The 21,226-nt window shown below is 48.0% G+C and overlaps 1 protein-coding gene across 7 annotated transcripts in view; it reads right to left on the bottom strand.

The window, feature by feature from the left end:
* The window catches only part of LOC142933553 (transcription initiation factor TFIID subunit 4), a 77,148-nt gene extending 56,299 nt beyond the window's left edge, over positions 1 to 20,849 (bottom strand). For 3 of the 7 annotated variants that reach the window (XM_076077680.1, XM_076077682.1, XM_076077681.1), the window contains exons 1-9: positions 19,414 to 20,848; positions 17,501 to 17,661; positions 11,914 to 12,066; positions 10,460 to 10,615; positions 9,551 to 9,673; positions 9,067 to 9,156; positions 8,032 to 8,235; positions 4,922 to 5,000; positions 3,800 to 3,917 (exon numbers count right to left, since the gene is read on the bottom strand). In XM_076077680.1, the coding sequence (XP_075933795.1) occupies positions 3,800 to 3,917; positions 4,922 to 5,000; positions 8,032 to 8,235; positions 9,067 to 9,156; positions 9,551 to 9,673; positions 10,460 to 10,615; positions 11,914 to 12,066; positions 17,501 to 17,661; positions 19,414 to 20,776 (2,447 nt within the window). In that variant the 5' untranslated portion in view covers positions 20,777 to 20,848. Of the gene's footprint in view, positions 1 to 3,799; positions 3,918 to 4,921; positions 5,001 to 8,031; positions 8,236 to 9,066; positions 9,157 to 9,550; positions 9,674 to 10,459; positions 10,616 to 11,913; positions 12,067 to 17,500; positions 17,662 to 19,413 lie in introns of all 7 variants that reach the window. The other 4 variants (XR_012947604.1, XM_076077685.1, XM_076077683.1 and 1 more) reach the window with 3 other exon arrangements.
* Positions 20,850 to 21,226: the final 377 nt, after the last annotated feature.

The following is a 21,226-nucleotide window of genomic DNA, read 5'->3' as shown; positions in this document are numbered from 1 at the left end:
TTGTGTATGAATTATATATGAATTGCATACTATTTATATACACGTAAATATTTTTAATTGTTATTCGTTTTTTCGGGTAGATGACCTGGTTGGACAGATTATTAAAATGTTGTAAATGGAAATCTGAAGCATAGCTAGTTTGGTATTTAACAAAAAAAAAAAAAATATATATATATATATATCCTTTTTTTGTTTTTTTAAATGAAAAAAAACTCACTATTAACTGTATTAACAAGTGTAATTCCTGCAAACTACTGAGGTAATACTGTACAAGTTATGATGCATGGTATTAGTCTGTTTAGCGAATACGTGTATCCCTATTAAAAAAACAACATAAAAGTGAATTTATAATTTTGTCACCTTTAATGATCTGTTCAAACACAAACTGCCCTGATGAAATAGTGAATATTAACAATAATAACTCATAGAAGTACTTTTCTCCATTGTGCTCCAATTTCACCCAGAGAGTTAGAAATAAGTGTTGTTCATTTTCACTAGTCAGAGTTTATTTGATGCACAATCTACATTACTTTACTACACTGGCTACCACTGTATAGGAACATCAAGCATCACCAAATGTCCCAAGAGCACCGGTGATACTCGGAGTACGTTCCTTTTTCTCAGATGGTCTGATTTCTGGCTGTTTGGGCTCGCCAGGGTTCAAATCAAAACGGGAAAGCCAGAGAACGGGTCTGACACTAAAAGAAGGGAGCGACATATGGAACGCTAAATATTCCCCGCTACACCTCTGCTCTAATAAAGCAGAGATGCAATTAGCTTCCACCGCAGAAGCTAAAGAGCAAAATCTCAGTTATTGGTTGGGGCTGGCTCGGGGACATGGAGCCGCCAGGCTCCCATGAATACATATGCATGTCGTTTCCATATCAAGCTTGTGTTTCAGGCGAGGGCGCACGCCATAGCTGGTGAGAGGATTGCCATTTAGAGGCTGTGCGTGTTTGAGCGTGTGGATGGACAGGGGGGGGGGGGGTGCATTCACCATCACCAGCATCAATACAGCAGCAACCCCCTACCCCTGTGGATGAAGGTCCAGGCCCAGGCATTGGCGGGGCTGATTGATCCCTGTGACTAACACCCAGGCCGTGCCAGTGCAGGCTTGCTGCGCCCAGCACCGAGAGCCGCGGACCCCTGGAGAAGAACTCTCCACGAGGCAGCCGATGGGATGTTTTATGACCCGATGGATGGAGGCACCGGTGGCACGAGAGGGGCCAATAAAGCCAGCAACAAAAGCGTCTCCGTGTTTATTAAGTGACCATTAATTCAATGGACCACCCGCACTCGAGCTGCCTGGGTGTGTTATAGATGTTTTGATGAAGACGTATGCCACAAATACGTTGGTTTGATGTGGCCCGTCTAGAACAATATATTCCAGACATTCCTATTGTTAAAGTGCCACCAATTTTCTCTCTTTATAGTGGCACCCACTCCAAACACAAGCTAATCTTGTGGCTGCTGTGCTTCCAAGTCTCTGCATCAACCAGTTTTTGGGAGGTACTTTTGAGGTCTAATTGAGTCCAATTTTATTTGTAAAGCCTGTTTTTTTTTTTTACATCACATAGCAATTTAAAGAGCAACAAAGGATTTAACCACAAAGGCAGAATGAACTCACTTTGCTGGATGGGAAAAAAAGGGCTGGTGGGCTAAAAACCCACTGGCAACAGTGACTGGCAAACAAAAAAAAAAGCGTTTGCTCCGAGTGCGTTATCTGTGCGCATCTTTTTCCCGTGTTTTTGAACGCACGCGGATGTGTGTGTCCACCGCGTAGGGAACAGGGGTCGAAATTCGAGGGGGGTGGGGGGGGGCTGAGCTCGGAGGGTTGGTAGAGGGCTGAGGGCCTCGGCTGGCTCGCCTGTGATTACAGCGGATGTTGAGTGTTTACAGAGAGATGAAGGGGGTGGGGGGGCACAGAGACAGCTGCTTTCACTCTGTACTGTAAACTACTACACACACTCACACTCACACACACACACACACACAGAGCCACACAAGCACTTACACAGAAGGCTGGAGCTGCACTGGAAAACCCCACAAGCCCCGCAGTGTGTATATACATGTGTGTGTTTGTGCTACAGCTGGCCTGCTGGGACCGGTGGCTCGGAGTGACAGCCGTACACACACATGGACGCGGCGCAGGCCCGGTGGGACGAGAGGCTGGTGGACGCTGACCGACCAGGCAGGAAGTACTTTTTCTTTCTTTTTTTCTTTCTCACTTCATCATTTTCACGCTTTTTGACGTTTTGCTCCTCTTTCATGTTTGACTTTTGCTGAAAAGTAGCAAAAGGTCATGGGAAAACATGTTTTGTGTATGAATCGCACCTGAGCAGTTGAAAATAAATATAACTTGCAAAGTTTGCGGTGCGGACTAAGAATGAAGACGATAGTAAAAATATATTTGTGTAGCGGTTTCCAAGACTGAAGAAGAGCGAAACAACAAGAAACAAATGAGAGACGAAGATAAAGTTGAATGATCGGCTTCGGCGACCTCAAGTTTGACTGAAATTTGAGTCGAGTAGGTTCAGCGGGAGCGCGTCCTCGGAACAAAGCAGGCTACCTGCACGTGGGGACAAACGCATGGATTCGGGGACTTGGCTTGTCCAACACATAAGTGCAGAGCAGGCAGATCATCACGTGACCTTGATTAAAGGGAATCTACGCTGCGGAATGTCAGTGGCGTGCCTCTTCCGGGACAGTGGTGCTGTGCGTTATTGGGCTTATGTCGAAACCGGCGCGTCTGTGTGTGCCGAGGGGGGCGGGGGGGTGGCTGTGATCACCGCGGGGGGAGAGAGAGAGAGAGCGGTCGACAGTAACAAGCGAGCCTGACAGCTTAATTACCAACGCAGCTAAAGATTTATTGATTTATCAATCAGGGCCTCGGGGGGCGGCAGCCTTTCCCCCTTCGGGAGACGGCAGCCATTACCGTGAACCCGTTGGCCCGCATGACCTAGACTCCTCTGGACACCCCCCTCCCCCCGGGTCACACCAGGCCAACCCTGAAAACCCCTGCTCCTGTCAGCACACGCATACACACATTTTGACACATAAACAATACTCTCAGATCTTTAGGGATATACACATATGTTCATGTGCATCCAAGCAGGGACACAAACACGAACAAACAAGAGAGGCGTATATGCAAACACACACCAGCACGCATATGCTGCACACACACACACACACACACACACACACACACACACACACACACACAAACACGCAAAGACCTCGCGCAGAACATGAACCACAGAGGCCAGCATGTGGGCGATGAACCTTTTATGTTTTGAGACAAAAAGCCCAGCTGAAGCGGTGGAGACGGGGAGAGCGGAGCCGCGGGCTAAAATGCCGTATGTTTGACTTAACCGAGAGGTATTTCTTTTTTTTCAAAACCGCATCCAGAAAAACTCCCGACCATCTGGACGCAATTACCTCGTTTCTCAAAAAAAATACAAATTAAAGCCGCGGCTCGTTCTGTGATCCTGTCGAGGACGGGTTGTGTGACACTGACACAACGAGAGGGCGATCCGCGAGGGGTCGATCTATTGGCTGGCTGGTGTGTTGCTATGTGGTGGGTGCACGGGGGAGAGGGAGAGAGAGAGAGAGAGAGAGAGAGAGAGAGAGAGAGAGAGAGAGAGAGAGGTGGCCAGTGCAGGCAACTGGGATAAACACTGGGAGTCCTTAGCTGACAGTGTAGCCTGTAGTCACGCAGTTGGAGGGGGGGGGGGCATCTTAGTGAAATGCTGCCCCCATGTGACGGCTGCCGGGAACAGCAGTCGGAAAGTTGTACCTGAAAGAACCTCCTCCGGGGTCGTTGAGCTTGTTTTTCTGATTCCCAGAGATCTGAACAGCAGCCAGGCCCGCGGGACTTTTGCCCGCTTGGATGAGGCCTCCCTTCCCCATTGTGCCTGTTAAGAAAAGAGAAGAAGTGATGGGGGGGTGGACAGAGAAGAAAACACTAAACAAAACAGGGAAGGAGTAATGTTATCATTGAAATGTCCCCTTCTATCTGCGTCAAACATCCTCCCGTCTAACGACTACCTTCAAGTGCATCTCTGTCATCCTCGCAGGGGTGGATGGAGGGTAAAGGGGGGGGTGGGAGGTGTTGGGGGGGCGGGGAGCGGTACTGTCGCCCTCCCCAGGTCGGCGCTGAGGAGCGTCGCTCTGTCAATACCACTGCGCTTCACCGGGCCTCTCCTTACACTCCCCGAACGCATCCCGCTCCGAGACACACAGGGTTTTTTTTCTCCTTTTTTTTTTTTCCCAGAGAGGCACAAGGACTGCCAGAGTGAATTTAAACTTGATTTTTAACAGGCATGTTCCTCGCCGAGAGGCACGGCCAAAGTATTTTTAGAAACTATCCCCGCATTCCAATTTATGGGCATAAAACAACCTACAGATCTTCCACTGCAGGCGATCGCAGGGAAGGGGGCAGATCAAATTTGTATGCACCTCCGATCGCACACACACACACACACACGCACAAAAATAGGTACACACACATTATACACACACACACACACCACCTGAGAGAACACAGCTCGTCTTAGGGGAGCGTTACGCCCGGCTGGTGCTGGGGCGATATTTGCGGGCCTTCTGTTGGGAAGACTGTTTGTGAATCAGTGTGAGTAAGCAGCAGCAGCAGCGCAAATGTTTGAGAAGGCTTCATAACCAGACAGGAGAAGAAAAAAAAAAAAAAAAGCTTGCACCTGTTCTCTCTGTGGCTTCTGCTTGTTTACACATCTTACAGCCTACTGAGAGAACTGTGAAGGTTTCACTAATGGCTACCTTTGTTTAACTCATTTCGCTGGCTCTTTATATTCAACCAGAAGGTCGGGCTGAGTTTGAAATAACTGTGCATGTGATTGAATCTGGAGGTGGCTGGAGAAGGCCCGCTGGCAAGACGTCCTACCTTGCGTTCTGACGGACTGCGTGATCACCACGGGCATCCGGACGTGGCCCCCGACGACGGTGCCTGCTGTCTTGATACCCTGAGGAAGCACAAACAAAACAAAAACAACAACAAAATAAGAATATATACTTAACTGTAGCATTTCAAAGAATGAAACAACTTCGTAAATGAGAGGGGAGATTAAGATTAAGAAGTAGAAAAACTGAACTTCTGCACTTCAACGCCCTCCCTGAGAGGAATCATTTGGGGGGGGGGGGGGGGGAGGGTCACCGTTTGCTCTCTTTGCAGACTTAGTTGGAAGAAATGGTCCGAGTTTTGTGTACTGATTTCCATTCTGACTGTAAGACATGTGAAATGCTCAGGATGGATTCCTGTCACTGTACATGACCTACATTCGCGTTCCCACGTGAGACAATAAGAAGTCACGGCTGCGGTGAAAAAGTAGTTTAGAAGAAGAAGAAGTGGTAGTGGTGGAGGAGGAAGAAGAAGAAGAAGGAGAAGGAGCAGGAGGGGGATGGGGGGGTGTGCTGTGCTCGGCTATTAGAGTCGCTTCCTTCCTTGCTAGCAGCCACGGGCCCGGCCTCGGGCTCAGCCATCCATTCCTACTAGTTTGCTTCTTGCTGCATATTTTTTAGCCTTGTTTTCCATTCCCTGACACATGCTATATTACTGTTCAAGCTGCTTTGAAAAAAAAATAAAATAAAATTTAAAAAAAAAAGGACAGAGGCCATTTTTTTCCCAGAGATCCACTGCAGGGGCTTGCGAGAGGGGGAGGGAAAGGGGGTGCACAGAGGGTTGGGGGGGAGGTATACATTCAGTGCAGGCAAGAGATAGCGAGCACCTCTGGCCAGCAGGCGACACAGTTAAGAGAGGGAGTGGTGGGGGTGAGGGGGGGGGGGGGAGTCAGGTGGAGTGTTTGGCGGTTAAAGAGGAAGACACTGAAACTTTCATTTCAAAATGATCTTTTTGTTCTACTTTTAAACAAAGTGACTATTAAATGACAGATGCCAGCATGATGACTGTAAATAAAAAATGACATAACATTTTTCACACACCAATGGTTTCCACAGCACTGGTCTTCTTCATAAAGGGCGGCTGCTTCCTCAACAAGAGACTCTATTAGCGTTAGCTGTGAGGAGCACGTGTGTTTGTCTCCGCAGTGACCTCTTCTGTTCGATCGTACTAATATTTCAGAATGGATGCGCGTCAAGACCACACGCATTTGACCCACGCAACTGGTAGCGCCGCAAGACGTGTCGGCGCACATGCACGGTGCACCCGCTCATCTGTGGCTGATAGTCAGTGTCTGCACACATGTGTTGTAGCCTATGAGGTTGCAGTTGTTCTTATTTAGCTTTGTCGACCTTCTTACGATTTCTGATATTGTTATATTATTTGAAGGACAGGGTTGTTACTAATGATATACTGTAAGTATAACTTTTTTTTTTTTTTTTTACATCTGCACCCGTTGTTGCAGTGCAGAACAAACTGCTGTGTAGTGATGTGGCCTAGTTACTGGTCTCCATTCATTCCCCACCAAACAGCATTTGCCCTGAGGGGGTTTGAGGTCCAGCAATTCTTCATTACAACTAGTGGTGTAATTCTTTTCAAAACCTAAATACAAAATCATTTTAAAGTACCAATATTATTCGACATATTTCTGACATCTTGCAATAAAAACAATCACATTAAACCCAAACTATATCCTACCACCTCCAGTTACAGAATTATGTTGAAAATCCCGATGCATAGTAGTAATAGTCGTAAAGTTAGAACTGCTCCACTTTTCCACACTAGTGCTACTGTAAGAAATGTTACCCGTGCTACTGTGGTACGAGAGCCTAATTCAACTAGCCGTCTGCTTTCAGACTGTTGATGTGCCGGGGGCGATCATTTACTAATGTTTTGTGTGTTTTGTGACTTATGCTGGTGTTTTATGCATGCATGTGTGTGTGTGTGTGCGTGAGAGAGAGAGAGAGAGAGAGAGAGAGAGAGACAGGGAGAGATGGAGAGAGAGACACCAGAGGACTGTTCTGGACATGGACTGCGGCCGCCACGTTTCTTTAAAAATTGACCCGGGGCTGACCTAGTTACCTCGCTTCACCCTTCAACGGTTAACGGGTGGAGGGAGAGAGGGAGGGAGGGATGCGGGGGTAGATACAGTGAGAGAAACTGTTGGGACGAGATGGAGAGAGAGAGAGAGAGAGAGAGAGAGAGGATGCAAAAAAAGAAGGAAAGAGAGAAAGCAAGAGAGAGAACGAAAAAAAAGAAGAAAAACTAGTTCGGAAAAAAAAATGTAAAAGAGAAAGATGGAACCCTCCAGCTCCACACCCCCCCCAGACCAATCTGAGTCTGACCTCGCTTGACCCATCTGCTGCTGGACCCGCCCCACACTGTCACTGAACGAACTGCTCGTAACCTTGGGTACTACTCGTCAGGTTGCCAGGGGGAACGGCTGACCAATGGGGGTCTTTCACTGGGATAGAGCACACGCACTCATCCTTAGTAAGTAGAGTCAACCAGAGGATAGTGGTTTGTCTCGGAACGCCCCCTGGTAGACTTGCACTTAAAGCCCTCGTGTGCAAAACGTTTTATGTCTTCAAATAATTCTAGTGGTAAACTATTTTGTTGGTGAAAAGTTGGAGTTGGAGGACAGCGGCGTGTCCGTCCCTCCGTCACAGCGTCACCACCTGAGCTTCAACCAAGACAGCATCCAGGTAGTACTTATCAAAGTATCACTTGATGAGAAAATGATGATATATTGAATGAGAAAAGCCCAAATATATATAATAAACAAAAATAAAAATAATAGTTGAAACCATTGAAACCCCCCTCCCCCCACCCCGCAGCTCTGCATCCATCACATTCCAGCCCCTTCCTACTGAATGTAGGAATACTGTGGGTAAATATTTGTCTCACGTGCATTACCTGACCTCTTTAGCTCACACACTTTACATCCACATTTTGAATTACTGCTCTTGTTGTGGACTGCGATACATTGTACTTCCTGTGTTCCGCTCCTCTCTGGATCCCCTTCGAGTCAATTCAAATCTAAACTGTAGATGCAAACAATGCGTGTGCACTGTCCACCCGGCCGGCTCCGTACGTACCACGCCAGCTGCATGTCCCAGCGTCCCGGCGGGCAGCGCGCCGCCACCCGTCGTGATGCTGACGCTGTTGGGGTGGCGCACGTGGACAGCTGGCCCGGCCGCGACGGCGGGAGGGGGGCCGCCGGGCGCCAGTTTGACTCCCTGCTGCGGGGTCGGGATGTGCTGACTGCTCAGCAGGGACAGCCTCAGGGCCGGGAGGCTCTTCTGTTGACGGGCAGAGAGAGGTCGGTGGTTTAGAGTCGGAGAGCGGACAAACACACACATGCATGAGAGAATGAACATGCACACACAGCTGGAAAAGAAAGCAAATGGTGGTGTGGTCACTGGCTGGCTTAGCGTGCATGTTGTCATGGTTACAGGGTAAAGATGCTGAGATGTCTCACTTTATACTGTACGTCGTAAACATTTCCTTCTTCAGTTTAATTTGATTTTACGACAATGAAATGCCGTACATGAAACACGTTATCTGATAACCACTGACGAAACCTGAGGAGCTGATGCCCCGCACCGACTATTTCAGGCAGATTTTTTTGACGTAAGCGGCCTAACGCTGCATGACATCGTGTGTCTGTGGCCGCGTCGGGCGGCCTTGATGTGACGCTCATCGCAGTTGGCTGGAGAAAACACCGCCGGCTGCTGGCAGGGACGGCTGCGGGGGCCACTGTCAGGCCAGAGGGGTGTGTGTGTGTGTGTCATTCTACTGTCAGGGGCCTGGCCATCACTGGCCTTGGTGCCAGAGAAAGGGCTACTTTAGGGGGTGAGTTTAGGAGAATACATGAGAGCCAGCTTGAGGAGCCACGTTTAGGGAGTGGTTTAAGGGGCAGGTTAGGGAGCAGTTAACGGTTTGATTTTAGGGGTGAATTTAGAGCTGAGGGGCCCAGTTATCTGTCAAAGTTGGGCCCCAGCAAAGTGTAGGGAAAAGGCTGTTTCAGGGTGAGGGTAAAGGATCGAGGTCAGGGAACAAGTGCAGATTTATAAAGCTGATGGAGAGCAGGTTAAAAAATAAATAAAAAGGTTTAGAAGCGAGGACCACACCTTGAGAAAGGGCACCAGGTACGGCTGCGGAGACGACTTGAGCTCAGTCTGCAGCCGGCTGGTGAACTCCTCCGGGTCGATCTTGGCATCCTGTCAAGGGGGGGGGGGGGGTAAAAGTATAAACACCAGTTCACAAGACAGCCCACACAGTAAGTTAGAGCACAACGCGACATGATGACATCCCCAACTCCAATCCTGGCACCTCAGGTCGCAGCTCATCAATGTGCAACTGGAGCAAGGAGGGTTTCATGCTGCCATCGACAGGTCTAAAATATTCATTACAACAACACACTAAAGGTGTCCACTCTGACCGACTCCATGCAGTTGAATATTTTAAACTGCAAAAAAAATAGAAGGTAAGTCACGATTAAATAAACACTGTGATTCAATCTGGATACGGAAAAGAAGCACCAAAATAAACTCTCTTAACTACACAAGCACAATACTTCCATGACGTCTGTTGTACATTTTTTTAAACGCTCACCAGCAGGTCCTGAACCAGAGACTTGACGTTCTTGGAGGTCTCGGGGGACGGAGAGTTGTGGGACGCCAGCTTGATGAGCGTGGCCAGGAAATTCTTGCACTTCTTGACATTCTCCTGCATTTCCTGTCAGAGGCAAGAAAATGATTATTCACCCGATGACGGGAATCTGAGTAGAGCTGGCAGCAAGGGATACAAGTTGCTCAAACCTTACTTCTGAAGTACTAATCAACGTTTGAATAAATTATCTTCTTTTGTTACTAGGATGCTGGGATTAGTGCCGATGTAGGATCAGAGTTTGGCGTTAAAAGAAAGGCTCCGGGTCAAATCCTGAGCAGAGAGGAACTTATTTATGCTGCCCTTCTTTTATTAATACTTAGCAGAGATGCTACAGAATGAAACTACCAGGACTGGTAAAGAATCAGCACGCTGCCCGGTCATCTTTGTAGCCAAATGAGACATGGCACCTGTCTACTCAAACTGCCAGCGGCGACAAACTGTGGCCCCTTAGAGGGCTCTCCGGCCTGAATATATATATATATGGAGATGTGAGAGTATGTGTGTGTGTGTGTGTGTGTGTGTGATTCTGCACCTCTGTGCCGATTATGAATATGCATGCAAGCCTGCATCTGTAAGTCTGTGTGTGTGTCTGAATATTGTTACGTCTGTGTGTCCTTGGGTCTGCATGCGCTCGTGTGAACGTACGAGTGTGAACGTGTGTGGGCATGTGTGAGACTCTCGGTGCGGGGGGCCAGCTGCACGAGGCGGCGAGGCTGCTGGGTCCGGGGGGGGGGGGAGAGAGAGGCTGAAGCTTGTGACACAGCCAGCAGCCGCTGGCGGCCGTGTGACAGCGCCTGACTGCGCCCTGGAGGGTGAAGTGTGGGCGGCGGGGGGAAGAGAGAGGGAACAGACCTGGGACACGATGGGACCTCCGGGGTTCACGGCGATGCCCGTCTGAGGAGGCTGCGTCGGCTGGGAGGCTGCCTGGGCCGGGGCTTGGGGGGCCACCGCCACCACGGGGGCCTGCTGCGGAGCCGCCACTGCCACGGCCGGCGCAGCGGGGACCTTCTGTGGAGGGGGGCAAGGAAGAGACAGAGAGATAAACAGGACGTGACGCCTCGCTCGCAGCAAGGCCACGGAGAACAGGAGGCAGGCGCCGCGGCGCTCCCTGTCACATCTGGTGTCCTGACTTCGGCGGACGTCGCTTAACAGACAAGTGAGGGAGGGGGTGGGGGGGGGGGAGAAAGGGGAGGCGGTGGCACGCTAGAGGCTGGGAGAGACAGCAGGCCGTCGAAGCTTTTCTTCACAGTCACCTACCTGATAAGGGACGCCTCCTATCAAGGCGCCATCAGCGTTCTCTCACTCCAAAAGCCCTCATCACCTCTTTTGAATCTCTCAGGGCCTGTTTTTCACACTCTGCGAGGAAAATATGTGATGCAATCGTAAAGCGGACAGCTCTAAACACAGGTGTGAATGCGCCCCTAAAAATGCACGAAGGTCTGGTCGCTCAAGCCGCATACGGATCACATACGTGGACGCGGCCTTGCAGCGCAGTGCGAGCCAAAATACACTTCTATCTGCACAAAGCGGCTATATTCGGCATTAAACTTGCATTCTCTCGACTGACCATCAGGGGGCGACTCCTCTGGTTGCAAAAAGAAGTCAGATTGTATGGAAGTCTACGAGAAAATTACTCTACTTCTCACTTGATTTATTACCTCAGTAAACATTGTAAACATGAGTTTATGGTCTCAATAACTAGTTTCAAGTCTTCTTCAATACAGCATGATGTTCATTTGGTACATTCTGGTCCATTTAGAGTCAAATAGACCATAAAGCGGAGTATGCTTTGGGGCGGGGCTACCTTGTGATTGACAGGTCGCTACCACTACCGTATGCGGAGCCTCTACGTCACTCTTCCGCAGTACCAAATATGGTCACCTCCGCTCACTGATTGCAAAAAAAAACAAACATGGCGATGGCCAAAATGGTGAACTCGAGGCCTCAAAACTGCAGTCCAACAAACCAATGGGTGACGTCATGCTGCCTACTTTCACTTTTTATGTACAGTCTATGATCTGCACTGAAGGGCTGCCTCCTTAGTGTGTGTACAGTATGATGAGAAATCGCACAAACAGGGAAAAGGTCCAGAAAGGCACCAAATCGGTTCCTCAGAAGTGGGAGAGTTTAACTGAAAATATTATCTCCACCAGTGCTAGTGAGGAGTAGCCAGGGCTTCTATACTTCATTCTTCACATTTTTCTCAGCAAACAAATCCAACAGTACTTTTGAAAAACAATACATGAAGAAAACAATAAAGCGGCACAGAAGACAAAAAAGCAGGCGAGTAAGGAGGGTTGTCTCACTGGGCGGAGTGCAGGACAGGAGGAGGAGGAAGAAGAGGAAGAAGAAGAGGAAGAGGTCTGGAGGGCAGGGCTGGACTGGGTGGGAGAGGGCGACGGTACCATCTTGGCCGGGGTCAAAGGGCACTGCCTGGTGGTCTGAGAGGTCGCGGAAGACTGCAGGGAAGAGAAAGAGAGAGAGAGGGGAAGAGGAAGAGAGAGAGAAACAGAGAGCGTAGAGATATCAAGGAAAGCGGGCGAGGAAGGGGGAAACAAGAGGGAGGAATGAATACAAGGGATGCAGAGAAAGAAAAGGAGCGGAGGTGAGCGGGCGTCCGTTTCAGAGGCAAGAGTGGAAGAGAGAGAGAGAGAGAGAGAGAGAGAGAGAGAGAGAGAGAAGAAGAAGAAGAAGGAGAAAAGAGCAGCGGCGTGCCTCGCGGACGGACAAGGAAAGGTCGCCGCGGTGGGAAGGAACGAAGAAGGGCGGCGTCACGCTAGTGGTGTCGAAAAGGGTGAAACGGAGAAAAAGCATGTGTCGGTCAGGTTGCAGTCTGTCACGGTGTGTCACACTGCTGGAGTCTCATGGCAGGCGGGGAGGGGACATGTGTGTCCACAGGACCGAACCACACCAATGACATCTACCTATTACGCAACCTGATGGAGGGACAGGAAGAAATCTGCCACTCGCGTTCCTGATACAGAAACGTTGATTCATTGATAACTGTAGGTCATGACAAAGTTGCCGGTATTTAAGGTGAGACACCACAGGCTAAACACTGTTTCTATGCACTGCTCAATTAAATATAACTATTAGAGCAGCCTGAAAATAATGAATTGCAGTTCTCTAGTCTAGAAGTAACACATGCAGGAACTACTTTTTCTTTGCATATTTAAACATAACATTTCAGAAAAATTGCAATACAATAAATAATTGTCTTAATGTAAGTAATCAACTGGGGAAGTTTCATGGTGATATCTACTAGTACATTGTTTCACCCTATTCGCCTGTAGTGTCTTCAACATGTATGTAATTTTACAAAACACGTCTTTATAGGCTGTTTACTTCAGACTGTGAGCCAGAAATCTCCACTTCATTAGCACTTATATACACCGAACTTTCCAGTTTCATTCCTATCTGTATTCTGAAGGTTTTTACAGAGGGGTTTGTTCATATATCATTCATAGCCTGATGTATACAATATTTGATTTCTAAAAACATGGCAAAATGTTTTTTTATTAAGAGATAATCCTTTGACTCACATACATCAAGAAAAAGATTGAATAAATAATTTTGAAGCTGGCTTTATCCAATGTTTCTGTTCTGGAAATGTATGCAAATTAGCACATATTTAATAAGAGAATGCCTCATTTGCATATTTAAACAAAATATAATTGTCTTCAACTGGGGAAGTCTCATGTGATGATATCAAGTAGTTAAAATCGCTTATCAACTGTAGTGTCACCTCTAAAGCGCGCACAAGCGGTTGACTATGAAATGCAGACATGAGATATGATGATTACGATGGTTTGGTGTTTCTTGGAACAGACATTACTTGTAAAGAAACAGGTGTATAGCAGACATGTTTGAATCTTAAACCCCCTGTAATAAGGAGATGATTACTACAGTAGAGCGGTGAAACTGTTTTGATGACACTGCTCGGAGAACACAGAAGACACACGACAGAGATAAAACCTCCCAGTTAGTTAACAGACCATGCGGGACATAAACAAGAGAGATCCGGCTGCTCACGCTCCTCTACATGTACAGTGTGCTTGTGGGTATTTGGACAGATTCCTTTATTGTATTTGTTTTGACGGGCACTTCACTCGAGCACAGTGGACTCGAAAACTGGGAGGTTTAAGCGCCGACGTTCGGCTGTAATTTGACAATCCAGCCCCTTTTAAACCCCCCATCCCCCCCACCCAAACAAGCGTTTCTTCGGGTTGGTGCGTTGTTGCATTTCATTGCTAATTGATGCACAAAATAAGCAAGATGTCTAGTGTTGATTTGTCGGTGCTACATTTTTTATTTGGAGTCTGACATTGTCTGCTATCTCTTTCAATCTGCGATCGTCTCGTTACAGGATCAAACGTGACAATATTAAGGTATTTTAACTGCTACTGTGTAAAGGGAATACTGCTGTTAAAAAGCACCTTATTTGTTTAAAGTGTTTGCAAACCAAATGTTATTGCACTTTTGTTCATATAGCAGTACTTTTAAAATAAAAGTGCGCAATACACTACTTTTGAATTCATTATTGAACTTTGCGCATAACAATGCGATTAATCGCAAAAAAAAATCATGCGATTAATCGCAATTAAAAATTGTTATCGTTGCCCAGCACTAATATATATATATACAAAGTACAGTATATGCAGTATATGGGACCCAGTGGTGTGATCAATAATGAGATGTGTACCATTCAAAGTAGGTTGCAATGGAGATACTGTCGGTTCTGATAAAGGTTGATGCTGAAATGTGTCATAACTGGAGTTTGTTTATTATTATTAGCATATTAAAAGGTGCAGGGGCAAATGGGACAGCTTGGCGGGGAGTGCCACAAAACCACCTGCGATGCCCGGTGGCTCACCGCACACACACACACACACACACACACACACACACCCTGGCTGCTATCCTGTCTGTGGGCCGAGACAACCCAACAGGGCCTATGCCTCGACCTCTGGCACACAACCCTCCATTTATAGGCGGGCCAACACACACACACACACACACACACACACACACACACACACACACACACATATACGATTTGTCTTGCACACAAAACGCAGACACACAGCGTGCCAAGGACAGAGGGAAAGAGGCGAGAAGAAGTAGGATAAGAGGAGGAGGAGGGAGTTTCCCCACCGCTTAAAAAAAGTTTTGTGTGCGATCCAAAAGAATGTTGCACTGAGAAGTCGGGGGGGGGGGGGGGGGGGGTGAGAGCCACGGGGTGCATCCCGCCGCCGGCGATGCCTCTCTCTCTCTCTCTCTCTCTCTCTCACCCCTCTTTGCACACGAACACGCTCTTGAGAAAACCAAAAGCCTTGTTAGCTTTTGTAAAATAATCAGGCAGTTGGATGATGAATGATTTAACAGGTATGGAAGGAAGGAAGCTCGGGATGCCTTCCGTTCCTCCCCTCGGGGGGTCACGGGAAGAGTGACAGGCCGACGGAGGGGCTGAGCTCTGGGAATAAACACCATTCCCTTTCATTTTTTCCCTGCCACCGCGTTTCCTGTCGAGACGGCGACGCCGCGGCCCGGCTAATTTGTCACAGGCGCGGCGGTGAGAGGCGATGACAGTCTGCGAATCTCTTTATTTGCAGAGGGGGCTTTTTTTCCGCATCGGGGTGGATGCAGGTGCGAGTGCAGGAGGCGGGCGGGGGTGCTGTTGTGTAACTGATGCGGACTTCCGTCTGTGGAGTCTGTGTGAGCATCACTTTATGCTGCGAAAAGTACGAGGGTGGAATTTGTTTTCCATCGTTTAGGAAACATTAATGTCAGTTTCAAAAAGGTTGTTACGTGGCCCCTTTCAGCTCGGCCTGTAGTGCAGCAATACTACCTGAGAAGGTAAAAACCTCCACACAGCAGAGTGTGATACTGCATAGATGCACCAATGCAGCACACACTGCTGCATCTCATGAATGGGGCTGGCACTGTGGGGCTGTATTTCCTGGACATTCAGTGTCTGATCTGATACGACGATTAACACGTTATTATATTCTCCGTTTCCTTTTTTGCAATCAGAGATACTGTATGCAACTCTCATAATAGTAGCACGTGTCTCACTGTGGAGAGTGTTAGGGGAGCAGGAAGCAGTTTAATTCAGAAGTAGAGGTAGAAGCAAAGAGGAAAAGTTTAGCTGAATTAAAAAAAAAAGAAAGAAAGATAGTGGAATGCTGCCCTCTAGTGTCCGACTTGTGTCGTTGCAGTTCGTGATGTGATGAGCAGGAGATCTCAGGTGAATCAAGAAAGTCTTTAGGCTGAATCTTCACTGCAGCCTTGAGAGGCCGGATCAAAGAGTGTGTTGTAAGACTAACTGTTGAGGTCCAATCGAGCACTTGGCTTCTCTCTAAAGCAGTTATTACTGTATTTTGCTGTCGATAGTCTGACCAGATGACTATAACCATGCAATATTTAAAAAAACACTTCCCTATGCCCTTACTTACTATTCGGAAAAGCGTGCGCACGGGACAGTATTTGAGAGACCATAGAGGACACGCTACCTGATTTTATGAATTTCATTTCCTCACAGTTCCCCGCTGACGTTGGAAAAACTTAACGAAAGTCAAAGCTCAGTTCCAAAACATTGAGTTGGGATTTGAGGGCTTGTTGAGCGCATATTCTCCAAATGACGACGTCACCTGACCACAACGATTGCTCGATTAATCGATGAGTCGATTGAATCGAGCTGTGCCAGATTCGCTGGTTCACGCTCCGCAAATCCGATTTTTTTGTTTTCCATTTTCGTTCATCTTCTGCGACAGAGAACTAACTATCTGCACGAATCATGACTCAGCATTTGGGTTTTGGGTCGTAGCAGTTTGAATAAGTCAACTTGGGCTTTTGAAAAACTGCCATGGGCATCGTCTTCTTCTGACGGTTTCAAAACAGAGAAAATAACTGAGCAACAATGCTGCAAAACAGGATGAACTGCAACACAGTGCAACCTATTTGAAGGGAATCAAAATCAGTTTTAAATGCCTTGCAGACAAAATCATTTTTTTATAATCGTTTTCTTTTATTCTAATAACGAATGCCGACTCTAACACGCCAATGTATACCCCTTTCAACCCCTCTGATGTGCCAGTGTTGCATGTTCTGAGGTGAACGAGGACGACACAATGCTCTAATCCGAAGAAATATTTATCCGGGCCATTTCCTGCTTGATTTGCAGAGAAACAGCGAGAGACAAACTACCCGGTGATCTCATCATTAAAGCCAGTTAAAGGTGTGGATTCGGCAAGCAGGTCTCTCCGTGAATGATGTATCCACAGGTGATCATAAGCTAATTCCAATGAATGATTCAGTGGGCTCGTTAGAGTGTGATGAGGACCCCCGTGAAGTCATTAAGGAGCCTTGAGACATTAATTCACCTATTAATCGCAGTTTAATCTATACGTAAAATAATTGGGAACGCTCTATCGTTCTGATAATTACCCGGCTAAGCGTGTTAATCACATCCCAATTAGCTAAGCTGCTCGCTTAATGCCCCTCCCCCCCCGATATCAGGCGTAAGAATCAGATCAGCGTTCCTCCGAAGGAATCGGTCCAACTCATTTTGACAAAAAGGTCAGCGGTTGTGACGTTCATAAAAGACTGAAACGTACAGCGGATGTTGGATTTGGGGAGCGGCAAAGCTTTACAGGTGGAGTGGATACAAATGTCTGTGTGGTCTGAATTCCTTTTTTAGTTTAAGATGAACGAATGCCTTTAGGAAAATTAGGAAGTCTCCTCCACAAATGTTGCAGTGTTTCAACGTCTCTTATTAGTCTCCGTTTTTCTGAATTTCTCTTATTTGTAAAATAGAAACTGTGTGCTATCGGTCACACCTTTGAAAGTCTACAGGCGGCAGCTACCGTGTGGGCTCTGGGTATGGAGTCTCACCTGAGGAGTGGTCACTCTGAAGGATGCTCCTGTCGTGGGGGTGGCAGGTCGTGGAGTGACGTTGTTCTGGGCCTGAGCCTGGGCCTGGGCCTGAGCCTGAGCCAAAGCCTGCTGAGGAACCATCACTAGCTGGCCCAGCTCTGTGCGCACCAACACCATCCCTGGAGAACCACGGAGAACATTTATCTGAGGGAACACTAGAACGTCACGGACAATGAATGGTATTTAAACCACCGAAGTGCATCTATATTGATATATATATAGATATTTATATATCCATATATATGCAATGATATTGTAGGGTTGCCCATTGGTGTATTTTTATAAAATATTTACAGAGATTTTCGATAAATAATCATCAGTAATGTGGATATAATGACTAAAGGCAAATAATAGAACAACTACAACAGTCTGGTTAGTTCAGAAAATGACATCGCTTTACTGTAACGCAGCCTTTAAAACCAGGAGAAGACAACTCTATACACGCGCAATATTACGATATCCAAAATCGAAAACGACATCTAGTCTCATATCACATTGTTGAAAGGATGTCCATATATCACCCAGCCCTGATTGGATGTGGATTATGACTATGTGAAGCGCACTGGTATTGAACGGTGAATGATCTCATACCAGGGGCACCGGAAATGTTTCCGAGTTTGTCCGTTAAAGTTGTGTGACAGGACGGCCCAAGAAGTCCCATCCGAACGTTTAACCCCGGCTCTTAACCGGCGCAGGAGGAATATTTAACCGCAGTTCGCCATAGCAGCAGCACTTTGCTGCACCAAGCCAAGCCGGACCGTGGGTTAAACCGACCACAAACAAAATGATGCGCTTCTTCTGCTGCAAGTGCAGCCATCACGGTCTAAATGTGAGACATCCTCATATAGAAAATGACATCTGTTATTGTCATGTGTGTCAGGACAGTCCCGTCGCGTATTATTGTTTATTTCATCGCTTACAACGCGACTGGTAGCACAGACTCTTTGCTGTTTTTTTTCAAAAAGGCTAGGATTACAGTTGCTTGTGAGGTGTCCCATGTCAGGTCAAGATCAAATGTTATTACACACTTGTTTACCTTTTGCAGAATTTCCATAAAGTCCAAAAAAAGAAAGAAGACGAAAAGTTTGACTGTCTTTATGCTCTAGTGGTGAACATTTCAAAATGTGTTTGCACTGACGCGAAGACATATTTCTTCAAAAATATGTCTAGCAAAGGAGATCCTTCTAATTACCATTCTTGGAAAAGCTCCAAGGAAAAATACAAACGTTTGAAACACTGGTGACAGTCATGAGAGAGCAGCTGCCGTTCACTACGTCGTAGATGGAAAAACCTTCAAAGCCTGATTGCGGACGTGTCACTTTGTTTGCGGTATAAGTTGTGTGAAAACACTGGCGGTCAGGTTTCTTCATGGGTTCATTGGAGGGAGCCCCGTCTTCTCCTCACAGTGACCTCCTAAAATCATCATTAGCCTTGGGGGGTGGGGGACGCATTACTGTTAATTAAGTTTGAGTTAAAGACGTAAGCATCAGCTAAATTATCAAAACAAAAAGTGCAGATATACATTAAATCTGACAGTTTCAATGCAAACTTCGTGCAAGTTTTCTCTTATTTCTCATGGTTCGTTTGCGATATCACAACCGAGCTGGGAAAAGTGTTCAACCCCCCCCCCCCCTATAGGAATAGATATGAATACAGCATGTTTTTATCTTAGGAACTGGCACCACCTTACAGCACACACAGAACAACTTAGAAAGCTTCCCCAACACATTGACAAACATGAGAACAGGGTGTCTCACACACACACACACACACACACACACACACACACACACACACCTCATACCAATGAGCCTCAGGTAAGGTTACTTTAACACAGGTGTGCTGCTGCCCCCCCATCCTGCAAACCTTACCCGGTGGGATGGTGAACCCCGGGGGCAGCTGGATGGTCGTCTGCTGCTGAGGTGGTCTGACGATCAGCTGGGGGGCCACCATCCTCTGAGGTGCTGCTGGAAGTCCAGGACGGGGTTGAGTCTGCGCGGCGGGCGTAGCGGAGGGCAGCGTGGGCCTGACCACGCTGACAGCGGTCGTCACCGACGTGGTCAGACCGCTTCCACACGCGGAACTCGCCGCCGCACCTGCTGCTGCGACACAAGCAGCGGCCGTGGCGGAGCTCGAAGGCTGGGTCACCGTTGTGGACGTTGTGGCCGCCGCTGCTGCTGCTGTGGTTGTCGTTGGCCTGACAGTGGGGACAGTGTTTATTACGGAGTTGACACTACCAGACTGGCTTGACATTACAATGTTGGACTGACAATCGTCTGTTTTGGAAGCCCCGGTGCTGTGGTTCCCCTGTGAAGCCGAGGGTGAGGTGGTGGTGGTGGGTCCTACGCGAGCGCCCTGCTGGACCAAGGCCGAAACACTGGTCCCGCTGCCGTTCTGGGCTATGCTCGCTACGATGTGACTCGGGAGTCTGTGCAACGCAATGGTGGGAGTCCCCCGGTCCAGAGCAATAGCCGACTGACCCGCGGGGAGGTTGGCGTTCGTTAGGGTGAAAGTCGAAGTGTTGATAGAGGACGTCGCCGGTTGAGCGGAGTCCGGCGGCGACGCGCCGGTATCCACGGAGCTCACGTTCTCAGCCGCCGCCGTGCAGTTGCTGTTTCTCCTCGTCGTTACCGCCGCACCGTTCAAACTCTTTATCCGAGCCGAGGCGCTCCTCCGCGGCGTGCTTATGCGTTTCCTCGGCGGGTTAGCTTCTTCCACCGACGTCCCACACGAGCCCGGGCTGCCCTTAGACCCCCGGCTGGATGTGGTGCTGATGCTGGCCGGCGCGGACGCCAAAGTTGACACGCCAGGTGCAGTCAATGTTGTGATGGATGCTCCATGTGATAGCGAGCCGCTGGTGCTGGTGGCGTTCGCGCAGGCAGCCGAAGCGGCCGACGGCTCGCCAAAGAAAGGCTTAGAGTCCGGAGAAGGAGACGTGACAGTTGTATACGGGCTAGCGTCTTTTGAGTTGATCTCGGGGAGCATCTCGGGTTTATTACGCCGTCCTTGTTGTTGTTGTTCTAGTGTTGTTGTGCCCACTGGAGCTGGTAGCGTTTTTCCTAAGTGATGGTTAGCGTGGGCCACCGAGCCAGCGCCTCCGTTCTCGTCTGTTTTGCCTGCTAGGTTGCTTTGGCCAGCGAGCTGTGACTCCAGTGAGCCCACTAGGTCGCTCACAGCTTTTTCGTCCACCTCTGAAAACAGCATATCTTCCAGGGGGTCGGAGGCGCCCGCCATCTCTGATCACAGATAGCTGTCTTATTTATTTTTTTCTTTTACAGTGCGCCTGCGTGTTACTAGGCATTGTGGGAATGAATCTGACGTCATTAGCTGAGGGGGGCATCCTAGTTGTATTTTTCATGATTTTTCTTCGAGTCTAATTTAATGAACTATTTTGAAGAGGTGTTGCAATAGTGTTACATAACGATCCAAAGCTAGGGCACTTTGCACCCGTGGAATACTCTCTGCGCCTCTCGCTAGTTTCAGGGTTTATGAAATATGGTGTGTCAAAAACAAATTATGCGGTATATGTACATTTTACGCATCTAAAATTGTAGTATCGGGCAATAATGGGGGCAGGGTGGCCAGAGGCCGTCCCGTATAATATCGCGATATGATAGAATGGCTGAATCTCAAACCTTTGTCAAGCACCCTAGGATTAATTTACTAATTTTCTTCGCTCAAAAA

This window comes from Anarhichas minor, unplaced genomic scaffold, assembly GCF_050575085.1.
Source record: "Anarhichas minor isolate MPS153535 unplaced genomic scaffold, ASM5057508v1 ptg000062l, whole genome shotgun sequence".
Classification (NCBI taxonomy): Eukaryota; Metazoa; Chordata; class Actinopteri; order Perciformes; family Anarhichadidae; genus Anarhichas; species Anarhichas minor.
Note: the sequence above shows the minus strand (reverse complement) of the source record. Positions and strands in the feature narration are given on the sequence as shown.